Below are 20717 nucleotides of genomic sequence, written 5' to 3'. Positions count from 1 at the left end.
CCTCGCTCGCCCGCCTGTCGGTCGGTTGCCAAGGCTACCAAGGTCCCTCCGGCCGCTCCGTGATTGGTATTCTCCATGTCAAAGGGCGCGCAGTGATTGGCCTCGTCCGTGTGACGTTTCCAGAAAGGGAATCCCGGAATGCGTCGTCTGCTCTTGCGAAGTTTTATATCAAACTACACAGGAACAACGCTGCCAATTCGCGTCGGGTTTTCGGCATTATTATCAGTGATGAACGCGGAGTAAAACAGCACTGCAGTTTCAGAATCGACCGGGACGGATGCGATAGTCCCTTTAATACAAGAACGCACTTTTTCAGATACGGGCGCCCAAACGTACTGCCATCCAGGTACTTCTATCAGTTGTTACGTCATTTGCAGTATTGTATCATCGAATCAGACTCGAACGCGGTGGTACGCATAAGGTCGTTTGCTCCAAGTCGGCCCAGGACGCATACTAACCCCCCTGTCCCCCACTCCTTCCTGCTGGCCTCTCTTCCTCTGTCCACGTTTATACGCCGCTCATAGCCAAAGTTGCTTCGCGGCGCTAACACGAAATAAAAAAAACAGGTCGTAGACCAGTGTAGAAGGAACGAGAACAAGTGACGAACTTACGCGAGTTGGAAGGATATTACCTAAAATGTTGGACAGAAAATGTGGGACCGTGCAATATACTTCTGCGCGTTATTCTTTTGACAGGTCTCGTTTTGTACGATGTGGTGCTATTCACTTTCTTTCTGCACATTTTTCTGCGACAAAGCCTAAAATATGGAGACAAGAAGAAATGCGTGCTCACGTTGAAAAATAGTGGCGGACCGACCGACCGCGCAACCGAGCCGAGGAAACCATGATCGCATTGGTTGGATACGGACCTATCAGATTCCTCTATACAAAATGTGTCACGGCCAATTTTTGGCCAGAAATGTTCTGGGAAGACTTCAGGGAAAACTCAGGGTTTACTGCCACAAATCTATGAGGCACTGGAAAATGCAGAGGACTTGTTCAAAGTATGAAGAATAAGTAGCGCGTATAAAGTACCGCGAGGTAATATGCACAAACAAGCTCACGTTACTTTAACTACCGTAATAATTAGAGCGTATGTGACGTCTACAAGTATGTTCCCCGACTCGAAGTCGACTGCAAATAATTGATCAGGAGATCGATCGATTTTGGCTCAACCAGCAAAGCAGCAAACAGTTTGCCGCGGAACCAAAGGAAGAGCGACAGGAAAATAGAAGGAATCCTGTAAACTGACATGAACCTCGGTTTTCGTGTGTCTTTTTTTTTTTTTTTTTTCAATTTTCAGCGTTCCATACCATAGCCCAGAGCAAACTAGGATTCAGTATGAATTCAAGTACCTGCAATAGGTTGATCACCGATTGGTCAGGTTGGAGGGTGACACTGAGAAGACCATAGTGCTTGATATTGGCGTCGTAGAGTGCCGAGAGCTCAGCGTCGGTGTTGAAAGTTGTTCCACACTCGGTGGCATATCTGCATGTTCACAAGAAAGAAACTGGAGCATGATTTTCACACGAAAAAAGTGCACGCAGTCCACACGAATGCCATCGCTATGGGTTGTCTTTCTTTGGGATCGGTTCGGGGGCCTCCTCTAGAGGGAGAGCATAGCTTATGAGAACATGGTCGCGGTATGCGTGACTAAAGTGATCTTTACCACGTATCACTCCTACGTCGATTTGTTCCTTGGTGACACCCACAACACCACCTTTCTCGGGCTCTCCATTCCTTGAGTGAACGCTACTCTTCAACTTGGCAGAATTATTGTGGCACGTCGTGATACTGTCAGAGCCCTCTACTGGCACCATGCGAGTTGTATGCTAAATGAAAATGATACGCAGCCAATAGAAAGAGATGCTCGATCGCGGCGCATCATGGTTAGCGTTAGGTTAGGTTAGGTTATCATCATCAGCGTATTATCAGCATTAGTGGGTGACAAAAATGTACTGTTATACTTGAAACTCAGTCGTTGGGTGTCCTCATGGTGATGTCATTACAGGTGTGGTAGAAATTGACATTACAAACCCCTGGATATACATTCACACAAATAGTACGTGTGCAACACGCAGTGCTGGTCCACAAGATGACTGTCACTCTCGCGAGTCAGGAAAGCTGCTTCCCTCGTCCCTTATGAAAAATAAAGGCTAGGTTCTATAGAAGTTATATAGAAAACTGTGGATAGGGTGGTTTAAAAGTCCATTGGAGGTATATACAACTTTTATCTACTTTTAATGTAGTTCCTTTCAATAAATGGCCCCCACTTCGTATAGAAAGTGGATGGAGAAAATTGACAGAAATTGTAAACAGGGTAGTTGCAATACCTAAAGGAATTATATACAGCCTCTATCTAATCCTGATCCATTTCTAATGTATATTTGGAGACCAGTTTCTATAGAAACTAGACAGGACAATAGACAACACGTCGTAAGCAATATGAAGAGTCTCGTCTCATTTAGATACAGCTTAGACCTTCGATAACTTGTTGCTACGCATGCTTTGCACATAGCCGATGCATGTATCTCAATAACCAGGAATGTTGTACTTATTTCACCACTACACCAGAAAAATGCTTTCCTAATCCAAATCACTAAAAAAAAAAAAAGAAGAAGAAGAAGACGAATAAACAGACACAAACATACGAGGGAAATACTTGCACACGCTCAAACCTGTGACGTGTTTGCAAAGAAACAGATACTAATACAACATGCAACGAAATGGCTTGGCCATATGGGGAGCCGTCTGCGCTTGACATGCGACCGCAGGGGTGAGGACGGCACGCATAGATTGTTATTTTGGGAGCAAATAACAGCCACAAAAAATATTTCATCAGACTGGTTCATATATTACTGCATTGAAGACTGTGTTTCTTATTTAAATTACTCTGGAACTAAACCAACAGAATCTCTACAACAAAATAATGTGGTGCTGCACGTTGCGGGTGTGTGGAGCGCCGTATACTACAATTACTTGCCACGATCTATGCCTTACACATGGTTCAAACGTGGCAAATACAGTTGAAATAGGTACAAAACTGCTACTTCAGAACTGGTTTACCCATTTTGTACACACGCACCTTTTCCTTTGACAGTGTAGAAGCAGCATTGTATCAAGCGCAATATTAAAAAGCAACCAATAAATGTTCGCGTTGCCTGAAGTGACAAGTCACAATATTGCTATTGACATTTATATCATGTTCACACATTCACCAATAATATGCATCACTTGTTATTCAAATGCGTAGAAAAAAAAAACTAGTACAACATGTCGATAAATAGGAATTTCCGTGCCAAGCATAATCTCTTTACAGACTGTATAAAAAGTCTATACATTCTAGTTCCTGAATACTATATAGAAAGTGTATACAGTTTACCAGTAAAAAACCTATACAGATTCTGTCTATTTCCCATGCACAAAGTTGACAGAAAGTGTATAGAGTTTACAAGTTAAACCCTATACGGATTCTGTCTACTTCCCATGTACAACGTTCACACTGCCACGATAGATAATCTATAGGTCCTGCATATAAACTGGAAAATCAATTGCATCAGTGTTTGTATATACGCTCCTCTTTCTTTATTCGCACTGCCGGTGCCTATACTCAGTATTAATGCGCTCTACAATGGGTGAAAACTGCATATCTGTTACAATGACGACATTACTGTTCATTTGAGTACATTATTTCGTTGCACAAAATATTTAAAAAGTACACAGATCATTGTCATCATCAGCCTTATTCCATAAACAATAGTAACAATTCATAAGAGTTAATCGCAGTTAAAAATTCTGTTACTTAATTGATAAAATAGTGGATATAGCTAATAATGATTAATAAATAGTATAATTCTGCTCACTACAATTAATAGTTATGCTGTTTAATTATTAGTTGAGTAATTAACAATATTATACCACATGCATGAAGTCATACTGCACCGTGGCCCAAAATCCAGACTTATTGATGAACTCGCTTATATGTATACAGAAGAGATTGAGAATGGAAAGAATTATGTTTGCGATGTTTGTATAGAAAATCTATAGAATATGACAGATAGAGTACCTATCCACTCTCAATGAACTTTCTATCTAGTGTCTTGGAACTGGATAGAGGAGATAGATTATCCATTGGAATTGTATAGAAAATGGAAAATCATTTTCATAAGGGGTCCGCCGCTCTGTGTCGCCATATATTTTATCTAATAGTGAGGCGTCGCGCCTCCTTATTCGTCGTATCTTTCTGCTGTTGTGTGTTGCGACGCCCGTCCCGCGTTTCCACTGGTCGTTCTCGGTAGCCGGACGACTCTCGGCAGCCAACTACCAGTCCTCTACTGACATGACGTCATGACGCACGAGTAGTAGTTGGGCGAGAGAGCCGCGGCAGCGCTTATATTTGGAGATCCAATTTTCTCAGGTCATGCACGCTTCCGAAATGAAATATTGTGCGTGACAGTTCAAGATAGTAAGCTCATAATACGAGGTAAAAAACGAAGAAGAAACATGTGCTCAAAATGTCTAACCTGCTACATTAAAACATGCTCAGAAACGATTTTCAGCTCGGGTAGACGGGTGGTGGTCATCTGGTGAGAACGTTGATTGGGTAGACCGGAAGGAAGGAGGCTTCTGCGACGCAGCGTAGGGTACCCAGTTGCCCCGAACCCCACATTCACGAGCGAGGAAGAACGGTTTAAAATTTCGCGCTAGCATCGAAAGTACATTTCACTCGGTTGACTATGAACACGGTGTTTTATCGTGGTACCGCGCCACACCCACTGGAGGACAATCCCGTGATCAGCAAATAAAAGAGCGGTACACACAACTCTTTCATATCCTAGCTCATGCTCATCAGGCAGGTAATCCCCACGCGTTAGCCGACATCATGGTTATGGAAAAAGTGCCACCCAGAGGAGTTCTCGAGATTACTCTGGAAAGCATTGTCTGAGCATGAGCCTGATGACAAAAAGAGGGACGATAAATAGAGAGCTTCTCTTGTGTTGGAAACTATCGAGCGTCTTCATTAGTTAATGTCATTTTACCTGAGGAGTTTCGTGGCGGTTGCCGAAGGAGCGAGATAGGAAGAACATTAAGGAGAGGTTCTATACCGTTATCAATAATGCTTGTTGAGAAAAGTGATGATTTTAACAGGTAAAATTTAAATTATCTTATAAATATTATGGTGATACCGAAATCGTTTTGTGCGCGCATATCACAGATGGCACAGTGTCCATATTTCATGGTGCCTGGAAGAAGTTCACGGGAGGACGTATGATTCGACAAGGTGAACAGGTGGTAATAAATTTCGTTTGGTTTTCTAGAGGAGCAAGATACACAGGGTGTTTCTTTTTACCTGCAAAAACTTTCTGGAAAATGGGAATTGGCTTAGGACGCATTTACTTGTGTCATTAGATTACTCGACGGGCTGCTACTAGGTAACCGTATTTTTATCTCAAATGGGTGACTAATTAATATAGAAATTTCAATCAACATTGTAATTATTGACTCGAGGGAGCACATTGCAACTGCGATATTACAGCCCAATCCCCATATGATCCGCTCAAACCACTGATGAAGCACAGAATCGCAGCTCGCGCCACAGACCTAACTATGTTAGCTCTGCCGTCTGCTGCAAAGCGCAAGTGATCGGCAAAAGAGCGACAGTGACGTCGATATCTCAGTCCTGACTTACGTACAATCTCAGGCTTTAATATCGCAATTCATATGTGGTCCCTAAAGTCAATAATTCGAAGGTTGATTAAAATATCTGTTAATTAGTAAATGAGATAAAAGTACGGTTGCCTACTGGCAGCCCAGTCGAGTAATCCAACGGCAAAAGTAAAAGCGTGAAATGAAAAACGTTCTTATGAAAATTTGTTACAGATAAAAAGAAACACCCTGTATAGCACGATATGGCGGTGCACCTTTCGTGAATGGTGACGAAACTCCAAAGTTGTTACCTTTCATGAACGGAAATTCCAAATCTGGTCTGGCCATATTTCGGGTCGAGGGCCATCTTCTTGAAGAAGTTGAACGGAGTTGTCAAGATGCCCTGAACACGTGGCGAGGCGTCTTTAAAATTCTCGCAGTAGACATGTGTGATGAAGATTAAATTACAGGTGTTTGGCGGTGGATATTGGTAGCTGGCCACTGCCCTGCTCAATGTGCACAGGATGGGCGTGTCTGGCAGAGGGGCCTGGGTTGTTGTTGTTGTTGTTGTTGCTGCAATGGAAACGACAGTGCACTCAACATATGGCTTACTGGACATGCAGCTTCCGCAGATCTGTACATTGGAATGGATCAGGAAGAGAAAGCGAGTTTGTCATTGCGTAAGACACCCGCATGACGTGACTGCATAGTGTTTTTATTTTTACGCGTACAGCTATGGGGGCTTCAGTGGGACGACTGATTGTACGTTCTCATTCAGCATGGTTTGTCGTTGCTTGACGCGAAAAGGTAAGCCGCAAAACAGATCTGTGAAGAGTGAAGGCAGGCGTAGTGAACGGGATGCTTGGAGGAGCAGCACTTTGTTACCGCAAAGCCGCTTCCAAGGACGTTATCCACGGGGTCAAGGGGAAGAAGCAAAATGTAACACAGGACACACAGGGGCCCCAATTAATTGGCATTACGTGAGTAAGGTAAGAGGTGCGAGGAGTGCGAATTGACGTCGACCGATACTGTGACGCTTTGAGGACCGCAGAGTCATTGGGATTACGACATCGGTGGTGAGCGCTCCTGGAACGAATTTAGAGTTATTGAGGCATTATGGAGCCAAGAACACTCTAGTATGTTTCAACATTTTGGCATTCATTACGTTCTTGAATGACTGACGCAATAAGTGGCCACGTTGCCGTCGATGCGACATCTTCACGGTCTGCCCCGTTCGCCTGGGTGCCATCACACGTTAAGGGACACTCAGGACTAACCAGCGCGGTGGCGTCACACACTAGAGGAGAACCAGCAAGCTGACATCGCGCAGAGGAATTCCCCTATCGGGTCTCGCTTATTATACCACTGGAACTGGAGTTGTTCCTCTACGTAGACATGTTCTCAAGTACAGTTGTCAATTTCCAGTGATATAAACTGTCAATTTTAACTGTAAGGCAACTCCAGGGTTCCGAATACAATAACATTGTTGCTCTTTCAGTTTAAGTTGCCTGCGAGTTGCATGCCGTGTCGGGAGCTGCTGAGAGTGAAATTTTACTTCTTCGTGTATGTAAATACTACGCATTTACAAAAGAGCTACCAAAGTATGCCATATTTATATTGCTGTCAGTTTCCCGGTATTGTAAAGGTGCTGAGATGTACAACGTGAGGTACTGCAAAGTTAACCCCCGCGCTCAAGGAGGGTTTCACAATTCCCCTAGCGCGCCAAGATGGATGTCGGGAAGGCTATAGTCGCACTGCCATCGCTTGTCGTTATATGAAGCCCACGCCTCTATGACTGCCGGTCATATGCGCCGACATCATGTCGACATAATAAGACCTTTTTGGGCTACTTGGTTCAGGGTAAGAAGAGCAAACCCACTTCCTTTCTGTATTACTCTCCGCCTGCGCTCTTCTTAACCCCTTTACACAGACACAGAGGTGCATTTATTCTCGGCCACTTAACGTTTTCTATACAATGGACTTTCAACAGGGAACGGTAATGATATTGGAAACAGAAACGGTGTATTACCGAAATTGGCGATGGTAGCGATAATGGAAGGGGAAACTCATACCACAGTCCTCCTAATGGAAGGGGAAACTCATACCACAGTCCTCCATTACCGAAAACAGAAAGGGAAACGAAAATTGTCTTTCGGTGTTGGATTCGGGTAATGGTTATTCCTGTTGTGCGATGACATTTGAGTGACTTTTCATTTTATTTTGGTATTTTTTGATGACTCCATCCCCTGCAATGCTCGAAATACTACACGAGAGCATGGAAACAAAGCGCATAATGGATCTCGAGGGTGTTTCGCTTGCTTACCTACACGTCCCAGCAAGATATGAACACATGAGACTTATACAACGTAGACCCCACGCACTCTACTCCACCACAGCACGAGGACGAAAGACTGCGATTTTTTTTTTACTTTTGTTTTTATTTCACCGCGGCTATGGCAGTACTGTTTACTAGTGAGAGCGTCCGCCTATGAATATGGCATTGGATGAAGGTCACGCCCATCTTGAGTTGCTGGACTCAAAGTGACTGAAGAAGGAAGACATGTTCCTACAATTTTTTTTTTAATATTGCATGATGTGCGCATCCCAAAGACGTAAAATTACTTTTGTAGTGTGTATACGTGACACCGAAGCAGCACTTCAGGAAAACAGGGTGTTGGGAGAGTCGGACGGGCTGTCATCCCGCAGCTCCGTAACAGCGGTTCTTTTACCGGAAACGACATTGAAAGGCTGGAATGGGGAACGGATAGCCGAAACCGAAATGCAGTAGTAACAAAATTGGAAACGGTAACGAAAATAAAATTGGTCCGTTACCCTTTCCTGCTTTCAAATCTATACAGGCACATACAAACCGAGGGATTAACGTGCCGCCACGAATTTAAATTGTTGCGGTACAGCTACTACGCAGCTGAAACACCACCAACTGAAGTTCACCAACTGAAAGCACCAGCTAGCTTTTACTGGCTAGCTTTCGCGCGCGGTCTGCGCTTCCTTTGGTACAGCACACTTAAAATGTGCAGAAATGTATAATGGACACGACTAAGAGAGGGGTGAGAGAGGGAGGGGAACATAAAATAGACATACTATTCTGAACTGGTATCATAGTCAGACTCCGCAGACAAAGGGGGAGGAATCTTCTTTGGAATGGGCTCACGGGCATCTCCAAATTATGCAAATTTATTTATTGGTATTTGAGAACACAGCACATGGAGTCTTTTGGAGTGCATCCCTTGATTTACGAGGTTACCCACGCCCATTAATTTCAAACCCTCTTCAGAAAGCAACACAGACAGAGGGTCCTCATACACTCAGCCCCCAAAACTAAATGCTCCACGTTAATCTTTTCCACACGTTACTGCAAGTCCCTTAATAACTGCAGGTGAATCTTCAACCATCATATCAACACCCTTCATGCGGATAATAAATTAAGACGTCTTCCCGCAAGGATAATACCTACCGTGGTGTTTCGTCGTCAAAGCAACGTCCGCAATTTACTTGTTTTTCCGTACGCACACGAGGTTGTCCCAGGCTGTACTTCTTGCGGCAAAACACGTTGCCAAACTTGCAAATTCATATTTCCCTGTTCCGTAGTTGACAGTAATGCTAGTAATTTCACATTTAAAAGTAGACACTCTTTAAATTGTGACACATACAACATATGTTAAATCACATTTTGCAAGAAACGCCATGTGCAATATATAGGGGAATCCTCCTGTTCCATATGTGAGATATTTTACGGCTACAAGGAAGATATAATACACAAGCGGCCAACTCCTGTTTCCTTCAACATGATTTTAACACAGACCTAAATATAATCATTTTAGAGTCTGGTTTTACAAGTGACTTGAAACGCTAGAACTGAAAATGTTTCTTTATCGCAAAGTTTCACTTTCTAACTCCCCATTGCCTCAATATCTATGCAGGTCCGCTACACCATATAATGCAGCATGTGCTATGCTGTGCGCCTTCTGGTCCAACAGCTAGATTAGATTAACCCACTTGTCAGCATCAGCAAATGTGCTTCTGTGAAGTCCTTAGAATCAACATAACCCCCATCTCCCTAGTATAATAAAGGGGTATCACGTGACGCAGACGTGACGGCAGTGCCTGCTCCTGCGCCATGTTGACGTGTGAAAGAGCCTATATAGCTTGTAAGTAAACTTTACTGGCTTTGTACTGGGCTTTCAGTGGTGAGTCTTTCACCCTGACAGGAGGGCATGACTTTCTACGTGACCTTCTCACGCCACCCACTCAAACGTTGCTCTCCTGCGCACTGCTGAAGAGGCTCAAGAAGGCCGAACAAGCTGTCCAGTGGCCGTATGGTGACGTTTGGCACTTTCAAACACATGTTATACGTGCTGCAAAACAGCTTGGGCTACTTTCACCCCTCTATATGTACTTTACTCGCGTTGCGCTGGGGGTTCAGTGGTGAGTCTGTCACCCTGACGGGAGGACATCACGTTCGACGTGATCTTTTTAGCCACCCCCTCAAACGTTACCCACCTGCGCACTGCTGAAGAGGCCCAAAAAGGCCGAAACAGCTGTCCAGTGCCGGTATGGCGACGTTTGGAACGTGCAAACACATGTTCTACGTGCAGCCAAAGAGCTTCGGATACTTCCTCCTTTATATGTACTTCACTGGCTTTGCACTGGACTTTCACTGGTGAGTCTCTCACCATGATGGGAGGATATCACGTTCCACGTGAGCTTCTGACGACACCCACTCAAACGTTCTGGTGTGGGAACGTTTGAGACATGTAAACACATGTTCTACGTGCAGTCAAAGTGGTTCGGCTACTTTCCCTGTATATGCACTTTACTGGCGGTTTGCACTGGGCTTTCAGTAGTGAGTCGCCCTGGCGGGAGGATATGACGTTCCCCGTGACCTTCTGACGCAACGAGCCGCTACTTCAGAGCAGGCTGACAACACCTTCCGCCTACATCACCCCATCCCACCCACTCAAACATTGCCCATTGGCGCACTGCTGAAGAGGCTCAAGAAGGTCGAAACAGCTGTCCAGTTCTGGTGTGGCAACGTTTGGGATTTGTAAGCACATGTTTTCGTCTACTGCTTCGTCTGCACTGCTTCGTCTATTTTCTACCATGCATGTATACTTAACTGGCTTTGCACTGGGCTTTCAGTGGCGGGTCTTTCACCCTGACGGATATCACGTTCCACGTGACCTCGAACTGAGTCACGTTCACATATACAGCGGTATTTTGAACTTCGCATATGTTTCTTTGCTCATTCGACTCCACAGTATGTATGGTCCTGACACACATGTAATTGTCATGTTGGCATGTGTCAGGTGCCGGAGAGTCTACGGTCTGCTAGGGTGGCAGAAGAAGACTTTACGAACCGGCTATTGATCAAAGTCAAGTAAAGTGCCCGATCTACATAATAAATGTGCTGTCTTTTTACTACAAAGCTGTCTTCCCCCAATTTGCTATTTGCGTAAACGAGATTTCTATGTTGTATCATTTTTATATCCAACAAAAGTATCACGTTACTGTTTTGACAACGATAACTGACTACACAAAATTGAATTCCGACTACTCGAAAAGTTTATGGTTCAAAAATGCAATGAAGTAATCATAAATAACTCGAAAAGTAATTGATTACAGTAACGCTACTGATTGTGCCGCGTTATGCCTGGTTCACACCGCATCTTCTCTCCTTAATTGGAGTTACTTGTTTCGGCAACGTGCTTTCAACGAAGGTAGCCACGTTGGAAAAGCTACGGCGACAACTCAGCAGTGCTGCGCTTGCGTGGTTCGCCTTCCCTGCACCAGTCATTGGTTAGCTGCATAGCTCGAGGCAGACATGTACAAAATATCGCACCAAAGTATTTCAAATAAGATACTAAATACTGAGAGCCGATTATAATTAAAATACAGCTAAATATACTTGAAAACAAAATTATATAAAATACAGGACCAAACACCCCAAAAAGCACTTAAGATACATTTAAAGGGATATACTTCGCAAGGATTCGAAGAAACATTAGGCGATCATCATGCCGAACACGAACCCCCCCCCCCCCCCCCAGTACCGAATACAACATTTGCATTCATTTTGCGCGAACAATTAGTTCGTTAATGATGACAATAGCAAACTGAAACCGAAATGTGAAGAACAGAAAAAAGAGCTCCATACTACGGCGGTTCATCCAGAGGAGGATACCGTGACGTTACCCTGCATTGTCGTCTGCTTCGCAACCTGAATTCCCCTTGCCGGATACCAGATGATGTTAGCAGAGTTAGCAGTGTGTTGTTTTCAGTGCCCTCTGGCTTCACAGAGGCGAAGCGTTCGCTTCGTAACAAATTAGGCTGCGTTCCAATACCTCGCGCCCGCGAAGCCGCCTGGCTAGGCAGCTGAGTAGACGCCTTTGCTTGTCACTATTGGAACAAGGTTTGCCTAGTCGAGGCGCCTGTGGCGCCATCTCGTTGCTCACGCAAGAAATGCGTACGGCGCAAGCGCAGCAGAACTCTAGTGCGCTAAGTTTGTAGGACATCGTGCATAAACTGTCACCTTCATGTGTTCAACTAAACATGTGTTGCAACTCTCTACTCGGTTTTAAAAAACATACCACTATGTGCAACTTTACATTTAAAGCCAGCAGAAACAGCGGGCACGCTGGTACCGTCATCGCGCGTCTTCATCCCGGCTGTCAAATGGTCAGGCGTATAACTAGACTGCATCGATGCGCACTAGGCGGGAGCCGACTGAATAGCGGACTTGGCGAGATATGGAACGAGACTTAACATGGCGGCACTTCCGGTTAGACCGCTAGGCAGTCGACTAACCGGGGTATTGGAACGCAGCCTTAGTTTCAATGAAATCTTCGCAGTTTCGGAACGACATATTTTGTACACATGTTCCTGACATCACAAAGGTTAGGGATATACTACAACCTGTGGGGACCATGGTAGTAACATCGCTTACCAATAGATGGCGCTGGGGTGCCAACCGGTGAAACGGAAGTTACGTTGTGGAAAAGAGGGGCGTATCTAATACAGAAACATTGAAAAGGACGAAAGCTGCGGGAAGTCGGGAATGTGGCCTTGGGCATGGGCGGAGCTGTACCTATTGTATTGTAGCGGGAGCGTTGCTGGTGTTGGTTGCGGGGGGTTTGTCAACCGAGCTAGGTAAATAAACATGTTTCTTGTTTTCACTCATTGTGGTTGCTGTGTCTTCCCGGCGGGAACGGCGGACGGGCTGACGCCCCGCGGTTGTGGAAACACGGGTTTCCACAACTGGGGCCTAACGTTAGGGGTCACGGCTCATACGCCCGGCCGTTGGGACGACGCAGAGCCGCTGCGTTAGAGAATCTAACTTTTCGATAGCGGAACGGGATACCGTGGAACCGTTTTGGTGAGTGTTTTTCGTCGCTTTATTTTTGCGGTTGTTTTTGTTGGGTTTAGTTTTTCAGCTCCTGCCCGTTAGCACCAGCCATGGAGGAGATGAACCGTACACCGTCCCAAGGTACGTCAACTACGGTACCTGGAGTGCCGCAGTTGGACTCCGCTATAACGACAGAACTCTTGTCACGCATGACGAACTTATGTTCGTTGGTGGCACAACGCCTTGATGCCGGGTCGGTTTCGACGCCGCAGGCACAAGCGCCCCTGCGACTGAATTTACCGGTTCCTAACTTCTCGGGGTACGCTGATAAAAATTCGGTCGCAGACTTCTTGGATGACCTTACCGCCTACCAGACGGGTATGGGAATTTCGGATGAAGTTCTAATCCAGCGCATCCTGCAGGTTGCTTTGGTTGGAGACGCCGCCCGCTGGCTTCGATTGCAATCGGAGTTTACATGTCGAGCAATTCGGGACAAAACGTAAAGCAGGCTTCACCTGATACCGCTACCTTAGAAGCCATGTATTAGGAATAGAAAATAGCGTGCAGCACGCTCCGTTGTTGCCGCTTTGCATTCGTTCTCTAGTGGGACGTTGCCTGTGTCATAGCGAAACATTTAGTGCAAGTTTCATTGACGAATATTGGGTTCTTCGGGGTTCCATTTTGGTTCCAAATTTCCAACCTGTAACGGAGGCTTCACGAGATACACTGAAGCTTTGGTTGAGGCCCTCAACCAGGTGAGTTAACGCAAATATACCACGCATTTTGCAAGAAACGCGTGAGTTGAATGCTCTGTACGGCATCTCAAACACCCTACAAGACAGATAAGTTCGCAGAATTTGTTGCGCATGCAAAAATAAAACAAATCCCATGCTGTCACGAGACTCTTGCTTCGATGCACGAAGCTTGGGATGAGGTCTGAGGTCAGTGGCGTGCCAGGCAAGGAATATCATTGTATAAGCGATGGTAAACTAGTACAGAGGCCGATATCAGAGCACTCAGTTGACTCCTTTCGTCTCGTAAAGCAGGCAACCTCTACCTATCGCCGAGGGATGCGCGCATTGAAAATCGAAGGGCGCGTGTTGTGCGTTGTTTTTCTTATGGCAATGCCTCTAAATGCTGATTTGTGGGTGAACATTGTCAGGTTCTTTTAAGGTTCCAAAGTTTTCCGCTCGGTTTGTTTGGGAGCCCCATTTGATGGGGGGGGGGGGGGTTCCTCTGCACACTTCCGCATAAACTTCGCGTGGTCCAAATGCCGCTTGCATGAATTGGAAATACGGAACAGGTCCAGCTCCTCCTATAACCCGAAGTCCTGAATAGGCTGTAAAAAGGACAACGAAAATCAGGTGAGAAGATGTTGATAGTCAAAGGGTACTGGTAACATCCCAGCAACAAACATCTGTTTCCAAAGTCCCGAACGTACAGAATCATCCTCGCCTAGCTCCTTTAATCTTCTTTATGCCATCTCTCTTCAAGCACCCATCATTGCGTGTGGATGACTTTGGTTGCGCTACACTGATACGCGCCTTTCGGATCGTTTTTTTTCCTCTGGTTGGTAACAGGTGTTACCCAACATTTATTTATGTATAATTTGTCATCCATTGTCCATCCTACCGTCTCATCCCTACAAGCCTGACATCATGCTGTTGCACAAAAAAGAAAAAAAGAAAGGAGGAAAGCTTTGCAGGCATAGTATGTGCGCAATTGGTAGAAGCGGAAGACCAGCTGTCCAGCACCGGACCAGACTCCGTAAAAGTCAAGCACAACTCCATTTGTTGGGTATACGGTCAGTGTAGTGCAGCGCACATTTCAAGCAATTTTCGTTGAAACATTTATTTGCATAAGGGTGACATCAGGCGCTGTTACAGCACCCTGCTGTGTGTGATCAAGAAGCTCCAAGTGCGTATACAACATGTTGTGATAGATGTGAAAGGTGTCATCTTTAGTTCACCAGTAAAATATCAATGAGAAAACATACAACGCCCTCGTACAGTTATCACATTATCGCTACTTCAGAGACACGTAAGAGGGAAGCAACGCTTCTTCTGACACTTCCAAATCACACAATATCTTCTTTTTTTTATCTTCACATTTATCTAACCGCAGTTGAATCACACGGGTCTCAAGCAATGTAAGCTATGTGAGCACCTGCTGTACAACACCTGCGGTCTGTGCATCGTGATAATATCATGTAAAGGTTTATTTTAACCTCTCTACGAAGAGCGGCCGGAACTTCAGAGATACATATTACATGATAAGCCAATCGCACTGCTTCTTTGAAACGGGTGACATCACATTGCCAAGCTTGGATTTGATAACTTCCTTTATCGTATCGTTTTCGTAGAATTCTTCCGATGTACTACAACACACGATAATAGAGTTTCAGAGCATCGTATGCTATCGCCTTTGCGTACGTAAGGGATAGCGTGGTGGTCCTGCGCAATGCGCGAAGCTCTCTATGTTTTTGCACGCGCGCAGAGCGCAGAGCCACCAACGCTTTAGTCCATCGTACGCTATCTCCTTTGCGTTTGTAAAAGGTCTTTTACGTACGCGACGTATGCACTAAAGCTCACTACTAGAGAGTTTTAGTGCATAAGTGCAAGTAGTGCATAAAACATAAAGAGAGGTACAGAAGATACGCAGTCAGAGACAAGGGACGACAGACACGCAACAACTGCTTACTAATAACTGGATTAATCTGATGCAACAGTAAACAAGGGGAACACAAGGGGAAGTGACAGAAAAAAACTGACTTGTTAGTCAATATATTCTGTTTGGTGGTCTAACAGCGCTAGTCGCACATGTAGCTGATCAATTGACCACCGAACAGTAAGATAATGACTAACAAGCCAGTTTTTCCTGTCACTTCCCCTTGTGTTTTCCTTATTTTCTGTTGCATTTATTTCTATCAGTTGTTGGCTAGCAACTGTTGCGTGAAGTCTGCCAACCCTTGGGTCCCTATTCCGAGGTGCCTCGCTCGCGCAATCGAGTCGTTTGCAAGCGACGGCACGTGGTGTGTGATGTCATCGAACGACAGCGCCGAGAATTTGGTATTCCTGTGCTTCCAGACGACTCGGAGAACAAGGAGCAGTCAAAACAGGGACAACGACACAAGAAGACACACAAACAGAGGCTCCACTATCAATACTGTAAGCAACCTATGGAGGATCATCAGCAGTACCTGCCGAGGAAAACCAGCTTCTTCAAGGCGGTTCAACTGTAGCACACCGCTTTCAGACATGGTATGCACACAACATTTCTGGAGGGCCTTCCTAACACAGGTCAATCCTATCCCATTATTTACTACTTTTGAATGGTTCGACCCAAAGGGTAACATATGTTTTCTGGACCTTTGTTTCTACTGCCAACATATATGTTCTGAACCTTCAGAAATACATAGGTCAAGAAACTGGAGCTTGCCACCTACAGGTTTCTCACGTGTAAATTCCAAACCCTGTCCAAGAGAGTAAAACACATTAAGAACTCCATTCTCTTCCAACTCACTATAAAAAAAACAGAAGAAAATCATCTACAAATCTAAAAACCTTCTTTACACCTAAATTCTGCAAAGATTCATAATGCTAACATCAAATTGCCCGAAAAAAATATCTGACAGAAGCGGAGCAATGCTGGAACCAATACACACCCCAGATTTCTGAGTATACATCTGCTCGCCAAAAGAGACCCTTAACGACTTTAGATACAGCATGAGTAACTCTACAAAGTCATCAGCACTAACGCCACACTCATTTTGAAAGCCGACAACACCACTCTGTTCAATGCAAAGCTTTACACAGTACTTCAAACCTTCAGTAGCAAGGGAGTAATATAAGTGCTTTACATCAACCGACATAAATTTGAAAGCGACCCTTCATTTGCCTTAAAAATTTCACAACTTCCATGGAGTCACGTACTCTAAACGGATCCACAATCTGCAAACTACGTAGGCCTTTCTGAATGTACGCACCTAGCTCCTTCTGCCAGGTTCTTCTTTCAGAGACTATAGGTCTGAACGGGACAAGAGGCTTATGAATCTTAGCAGTGAAAAACACCTGCAAAACATCCTTCTTTACTTTCCCAATTATTTTTGCTAGAGAAAACAACGTTAGGACCTTCCAGACGAGCCGCGCGTGAACGATCCTGTCGTTTGACCGATGCGCACGCTTGTTCAGCGGGGAGAGCTCAGCAGAAGGGAACGTGAAAAAGAGCAACTTTCAACACGAACCACCAGAAGACGACCGCCGCCTCGTTCCGACCCTCATAAGCTAGCAATGTGTGTAATGTGTTTTTTTTTATTATTATTATTGCTACATTCTATAGCGGCTTCCCGCTCTAGCAAATTTTTCCACGGCTGACAGTGAATACATACAGTAAAAAGCAGTCGGAGGTGCGAAAGGCAAAGGCAAAGGAACCACTGACAACTTTACATTCCGTTGAGCAGCTACAACATGTAGTTCCGGACCACCGACGGTGTCGGTAGGCGAAGCGATCGAGGCGGCGGGAACGATACATGCCACTTTTGGTATTTCGGTTTACGTCTTACGATCGCGCGCTTGGGTTATTTACCATCGTTCAGCCCGTCGACGTGTTCAACGTCACTGTCACGCGCATCCCAGAAGACGACGACAAAGCGATTGCACGAGCGCATCCGCAAATATCACTTTGTGCATTTGAGATAAAAGCAAACATCGGCAATAAAACGACGCAAAAAAAAGCAAAAAAACAAGCTGCGCTTCTTTTTTTTTTTCGTATAATTTCCTCTATCTGCGAGGGATTCACCGGTACGCGCTTCACGTCCCACCTCGGAGCAGTTTCACCTTGTGCTCGACTATGTGGGGGAGCACCGTAATCTGTTTACGGGTGGGCTGTCCGCTGGCTCCACATCGCAAGACAGAAATAGGGAGTGGTGCGAGCTGGCTACACGTTTGAACGCCAGCGGTGGTGCCGTGAAACCCGTTGAGAGGTGGAGAAAGGTGCGTAAATTAGTATCAGATACGAAACACCACAAAAATCTCAAATTCGCGGCAGCAGTGACGACTGCAATATCCCAATCCTCGGCCCGTGGGACACCGCTCCAGGGCAGCCTTACGTCATGTAGTTGGCTCTTTTGAGGCGACAGGCCTAAAGAACTCATTATGACCCCAGCAGTGCTCTCGGACATTACCACCATCAAGATCACGTTCATCATCGCCATCGCCGCTCCGATCATTCCCGTCGTCTCTCATCGTCATCACTCATCATTGTCACCACTCATATTAGACCCCCTAGCTATGGGTAGCGTTCCACTCCTAGAGTGGAAAACCTCCCCCCTTCATCATCAGAATATATATGTTGTTGTTGTTGTAATATCCCACTGCTTGATTGAAGTTGTGTTCAATGGGAACTTTGAGACGTGGACCGACTGGAAAAGCGCCACCAAAGCCAAGGCAGCTCGCATCTCACACCACACGCGGGGGACGGGAGGAGGTCCTCCCTCCGAAAGAATCTATTTCTGAGCTGGATGAGCGGCTCGCCTCTGTGATAGGGCAAGTGGCGACGACCGGGATGCTGGACACTCGGGATACGGGCACTGCCGGCCTCGGAGTCCGTCCGCATCAACGGTCATTTATATGGTATCGCCCGAGGCCGCTTCTGCCTCACAGAGCGCTGAAGGCAGGTCGACATGTACATAGGTTCCGACCGCGTTGGCCTCGATAGCAGCCACGCGAAGTAACTTGCAGCCATCTCCGTTGAATACTCTCGGCTAATCGACAGGCCAAATGACTGGGTCGCTCAGCCGATGGCGTCGTTCACAAGCGACACGTTTAGAAGGCAAGGAAATACCAAATGCTCGGTGCCGTCGTTACGTGACATCACGCATCACGTGCCATCGGATGCAAACAACTCGCTAGCTCGTGCGGTGCACCTCGCGATTCAAGCACGCCGCGCCGTCGGAATATGAAAAATTGCATGTGTCGTTCCCGCAATGTCGATCGAGAGCGAGCGATCCTCGCCTACCGACAGTGTCGGTCACGCGCAATCGGTAGCTCGGAATAGGGCCAACTTGTCTCTGGCTGCGTATCTTATGTATCGAATATGTACCAACTACTCCATGAACGCGTTAATAGAGAGAGCTTCGCACAGTGCGCAGAACGATCATGCTATCACTTACGTACGCAAAGGCGATAGCGTACTTTGCACTAAAGCTCGCTGTTTGAAACTCCGGTAAATAGGTTACTCTTAACATTGGCGATTGAATGAATGATAGCGAAAAGTTAAGCTGCAAAATGAAAAAAGAGAGAGAGAGATTTTTTTTACAGCCGGAGTGTTGGCTGATTCGATTACAAACAGCTCCAGAAGTATACAGGGCGTCCCAGAAAACGTGTCATTGGATTCTAATAATTAAAAAAAAAAAACTACGCCACCTAGAATCATGCGGTCAATGGCATTTCTTCTTACTAGGTTTTTGCCACCTCCTGGTATGAATGTCATGTATCGTAAGTTTAATTATGTAAATATTTGCGAATTGAACTCTGAAATTTGCCAAGTAAAGATCACTTTTTACCCCACCAACATGAAGAGCGTGTCAAATTCACTCAAACTGATGATAATTTACATTGATATTCAGGAGCAGCTATCTCATCGGAAAAAATAGCCGATCTTCATGCTTTCCGGAGCACCGACCATAACGCGCAACGACTTTTTGAACGCAATCACGGCGTCTCGCTCGTGGGTGTCATGCTGACTGGGAGGTGGTGGGTTCGAATCCTACCACCGGCTGTGCTGTCTCAGGTTTCCCCTGGGTTTCCGAAGACTTTCCAGACGAATGTCGGCACAGTTCCCCCTGAAGTCGGCCCAGGACGCATACTAACACGCATTTTCTCCTGAAAAATAATTCTATCAACAACCAGTTCTCAGATCTGACCAATATGATAGTGGTAACCATGGACGTTAACTCATTGTATACGAACATCCCCCCCCCCCCCGAGGAGGGCCTGAACACAGTGGAATCCTTTCTCCTTTCTTTTCCCTCCGACATCCTCCACACTTCTGCGGTCATCCCACTACTTGAATTGGTCCTAAAGTATAATAACTTTGAGTTAATGGCAGACATTTTGTCCAAGTACATGGCGTACACTCCTTCCTGCTGTTGTCCTCTCTCCATCTGTCCACATCTACACGCCGCTCATAGGCACAGTTGCTTCGCGGCGGTAACACGAAAGTAAAAAAAAAAACGCAATCACCCTCTGTCCGACGAAAGGAGGTTCCAAACCCAGCCCACAGAGTGATAGTAGAAAAAGTGATAGTTCCTGAAATTGGGAGAGGGAAAGCATGATCCCAGCGGAAGCCGGACGCGATAAGCCATGCCTGTGTTATCTCTTTCTGCGATGTGGGTTTGAGCTGGGTTTCCAACCTCCTTTCGTCGGACTGCGAACGATTGCGCTGAAAAATTCGTAGCGCGCTATCCTCTCTGAGCTCAGTAGAGCATGATGTACGGCTATTTTTTCTGATGAGGTAGCTCCTGAATATCCCTGTCAATTATTATGAATCTGAGAATATTACACACGCACCTCACACTTGTGGTGTAGAAAAGTGACCTTTACTTGGCAAATTTCCGAATTCACTTCGCAAAAACTTACATAATGAAACTTACGTTACATGACGTTCACATCAGGAGGTGACAAAAACCTAGTTAGAACAAATGCCGTTGA

At 45.5% G+C, this 20717-nt stretch overlaps 1 protein-coding gene and 1 long non-coding RNA gene across 2 annotated transcripts in view; both read right to left on the bottom strand.

Moving 5' to 3' along the window:
- LOC135383348 (uncharacterized) overlaps positions 1–20717 on the bottom strand; it is a 499267-nt gene that overhangs the window by 359895 nt on the left and 118655 nt on the right. The gene's annotated exons all lie outside the window — the stretch shown is intronic.
- The window catches only part of LOC135383347 (uncharacterized), a 285601-nt gene that overhangs the window by 167051 nt on the left and 97833 nt on the right, over positions 1–20717 (bottom strand). The window contains exons 3-4 of the mRNA XM_064612843.1: positions 5957–6218; positions 1355–1487 (exon numbers count right to left, since the gene is read on the bottom strand). Of these exons, the coding sequence (XP_064468913.1) occupies positions 1355–1487; positions 5957–6218 (395 nt within the window). The remainder of the gene's footprint in view (positions 1–1354; positions 1488–5956; positions 6219–20717) is intronic.

This window comes from Ornithodoros turicata, chromosome 2 (assembly GCF_037126465.1).
Source record: "Ornithodoros turicata isolate Travis chromosome 2, ASM3712646v1, whole genome shotgun sequence".
Lineage (NCBI taxonomy): Eukaryota > Metazoa > Arthropoda > Arachnida > Ixodida > Argasidae > Ornithodoros > Ornithodoros turicata.
This window is presented reverse-complemented; position numbering and strand designations above follow the sequence as displayed.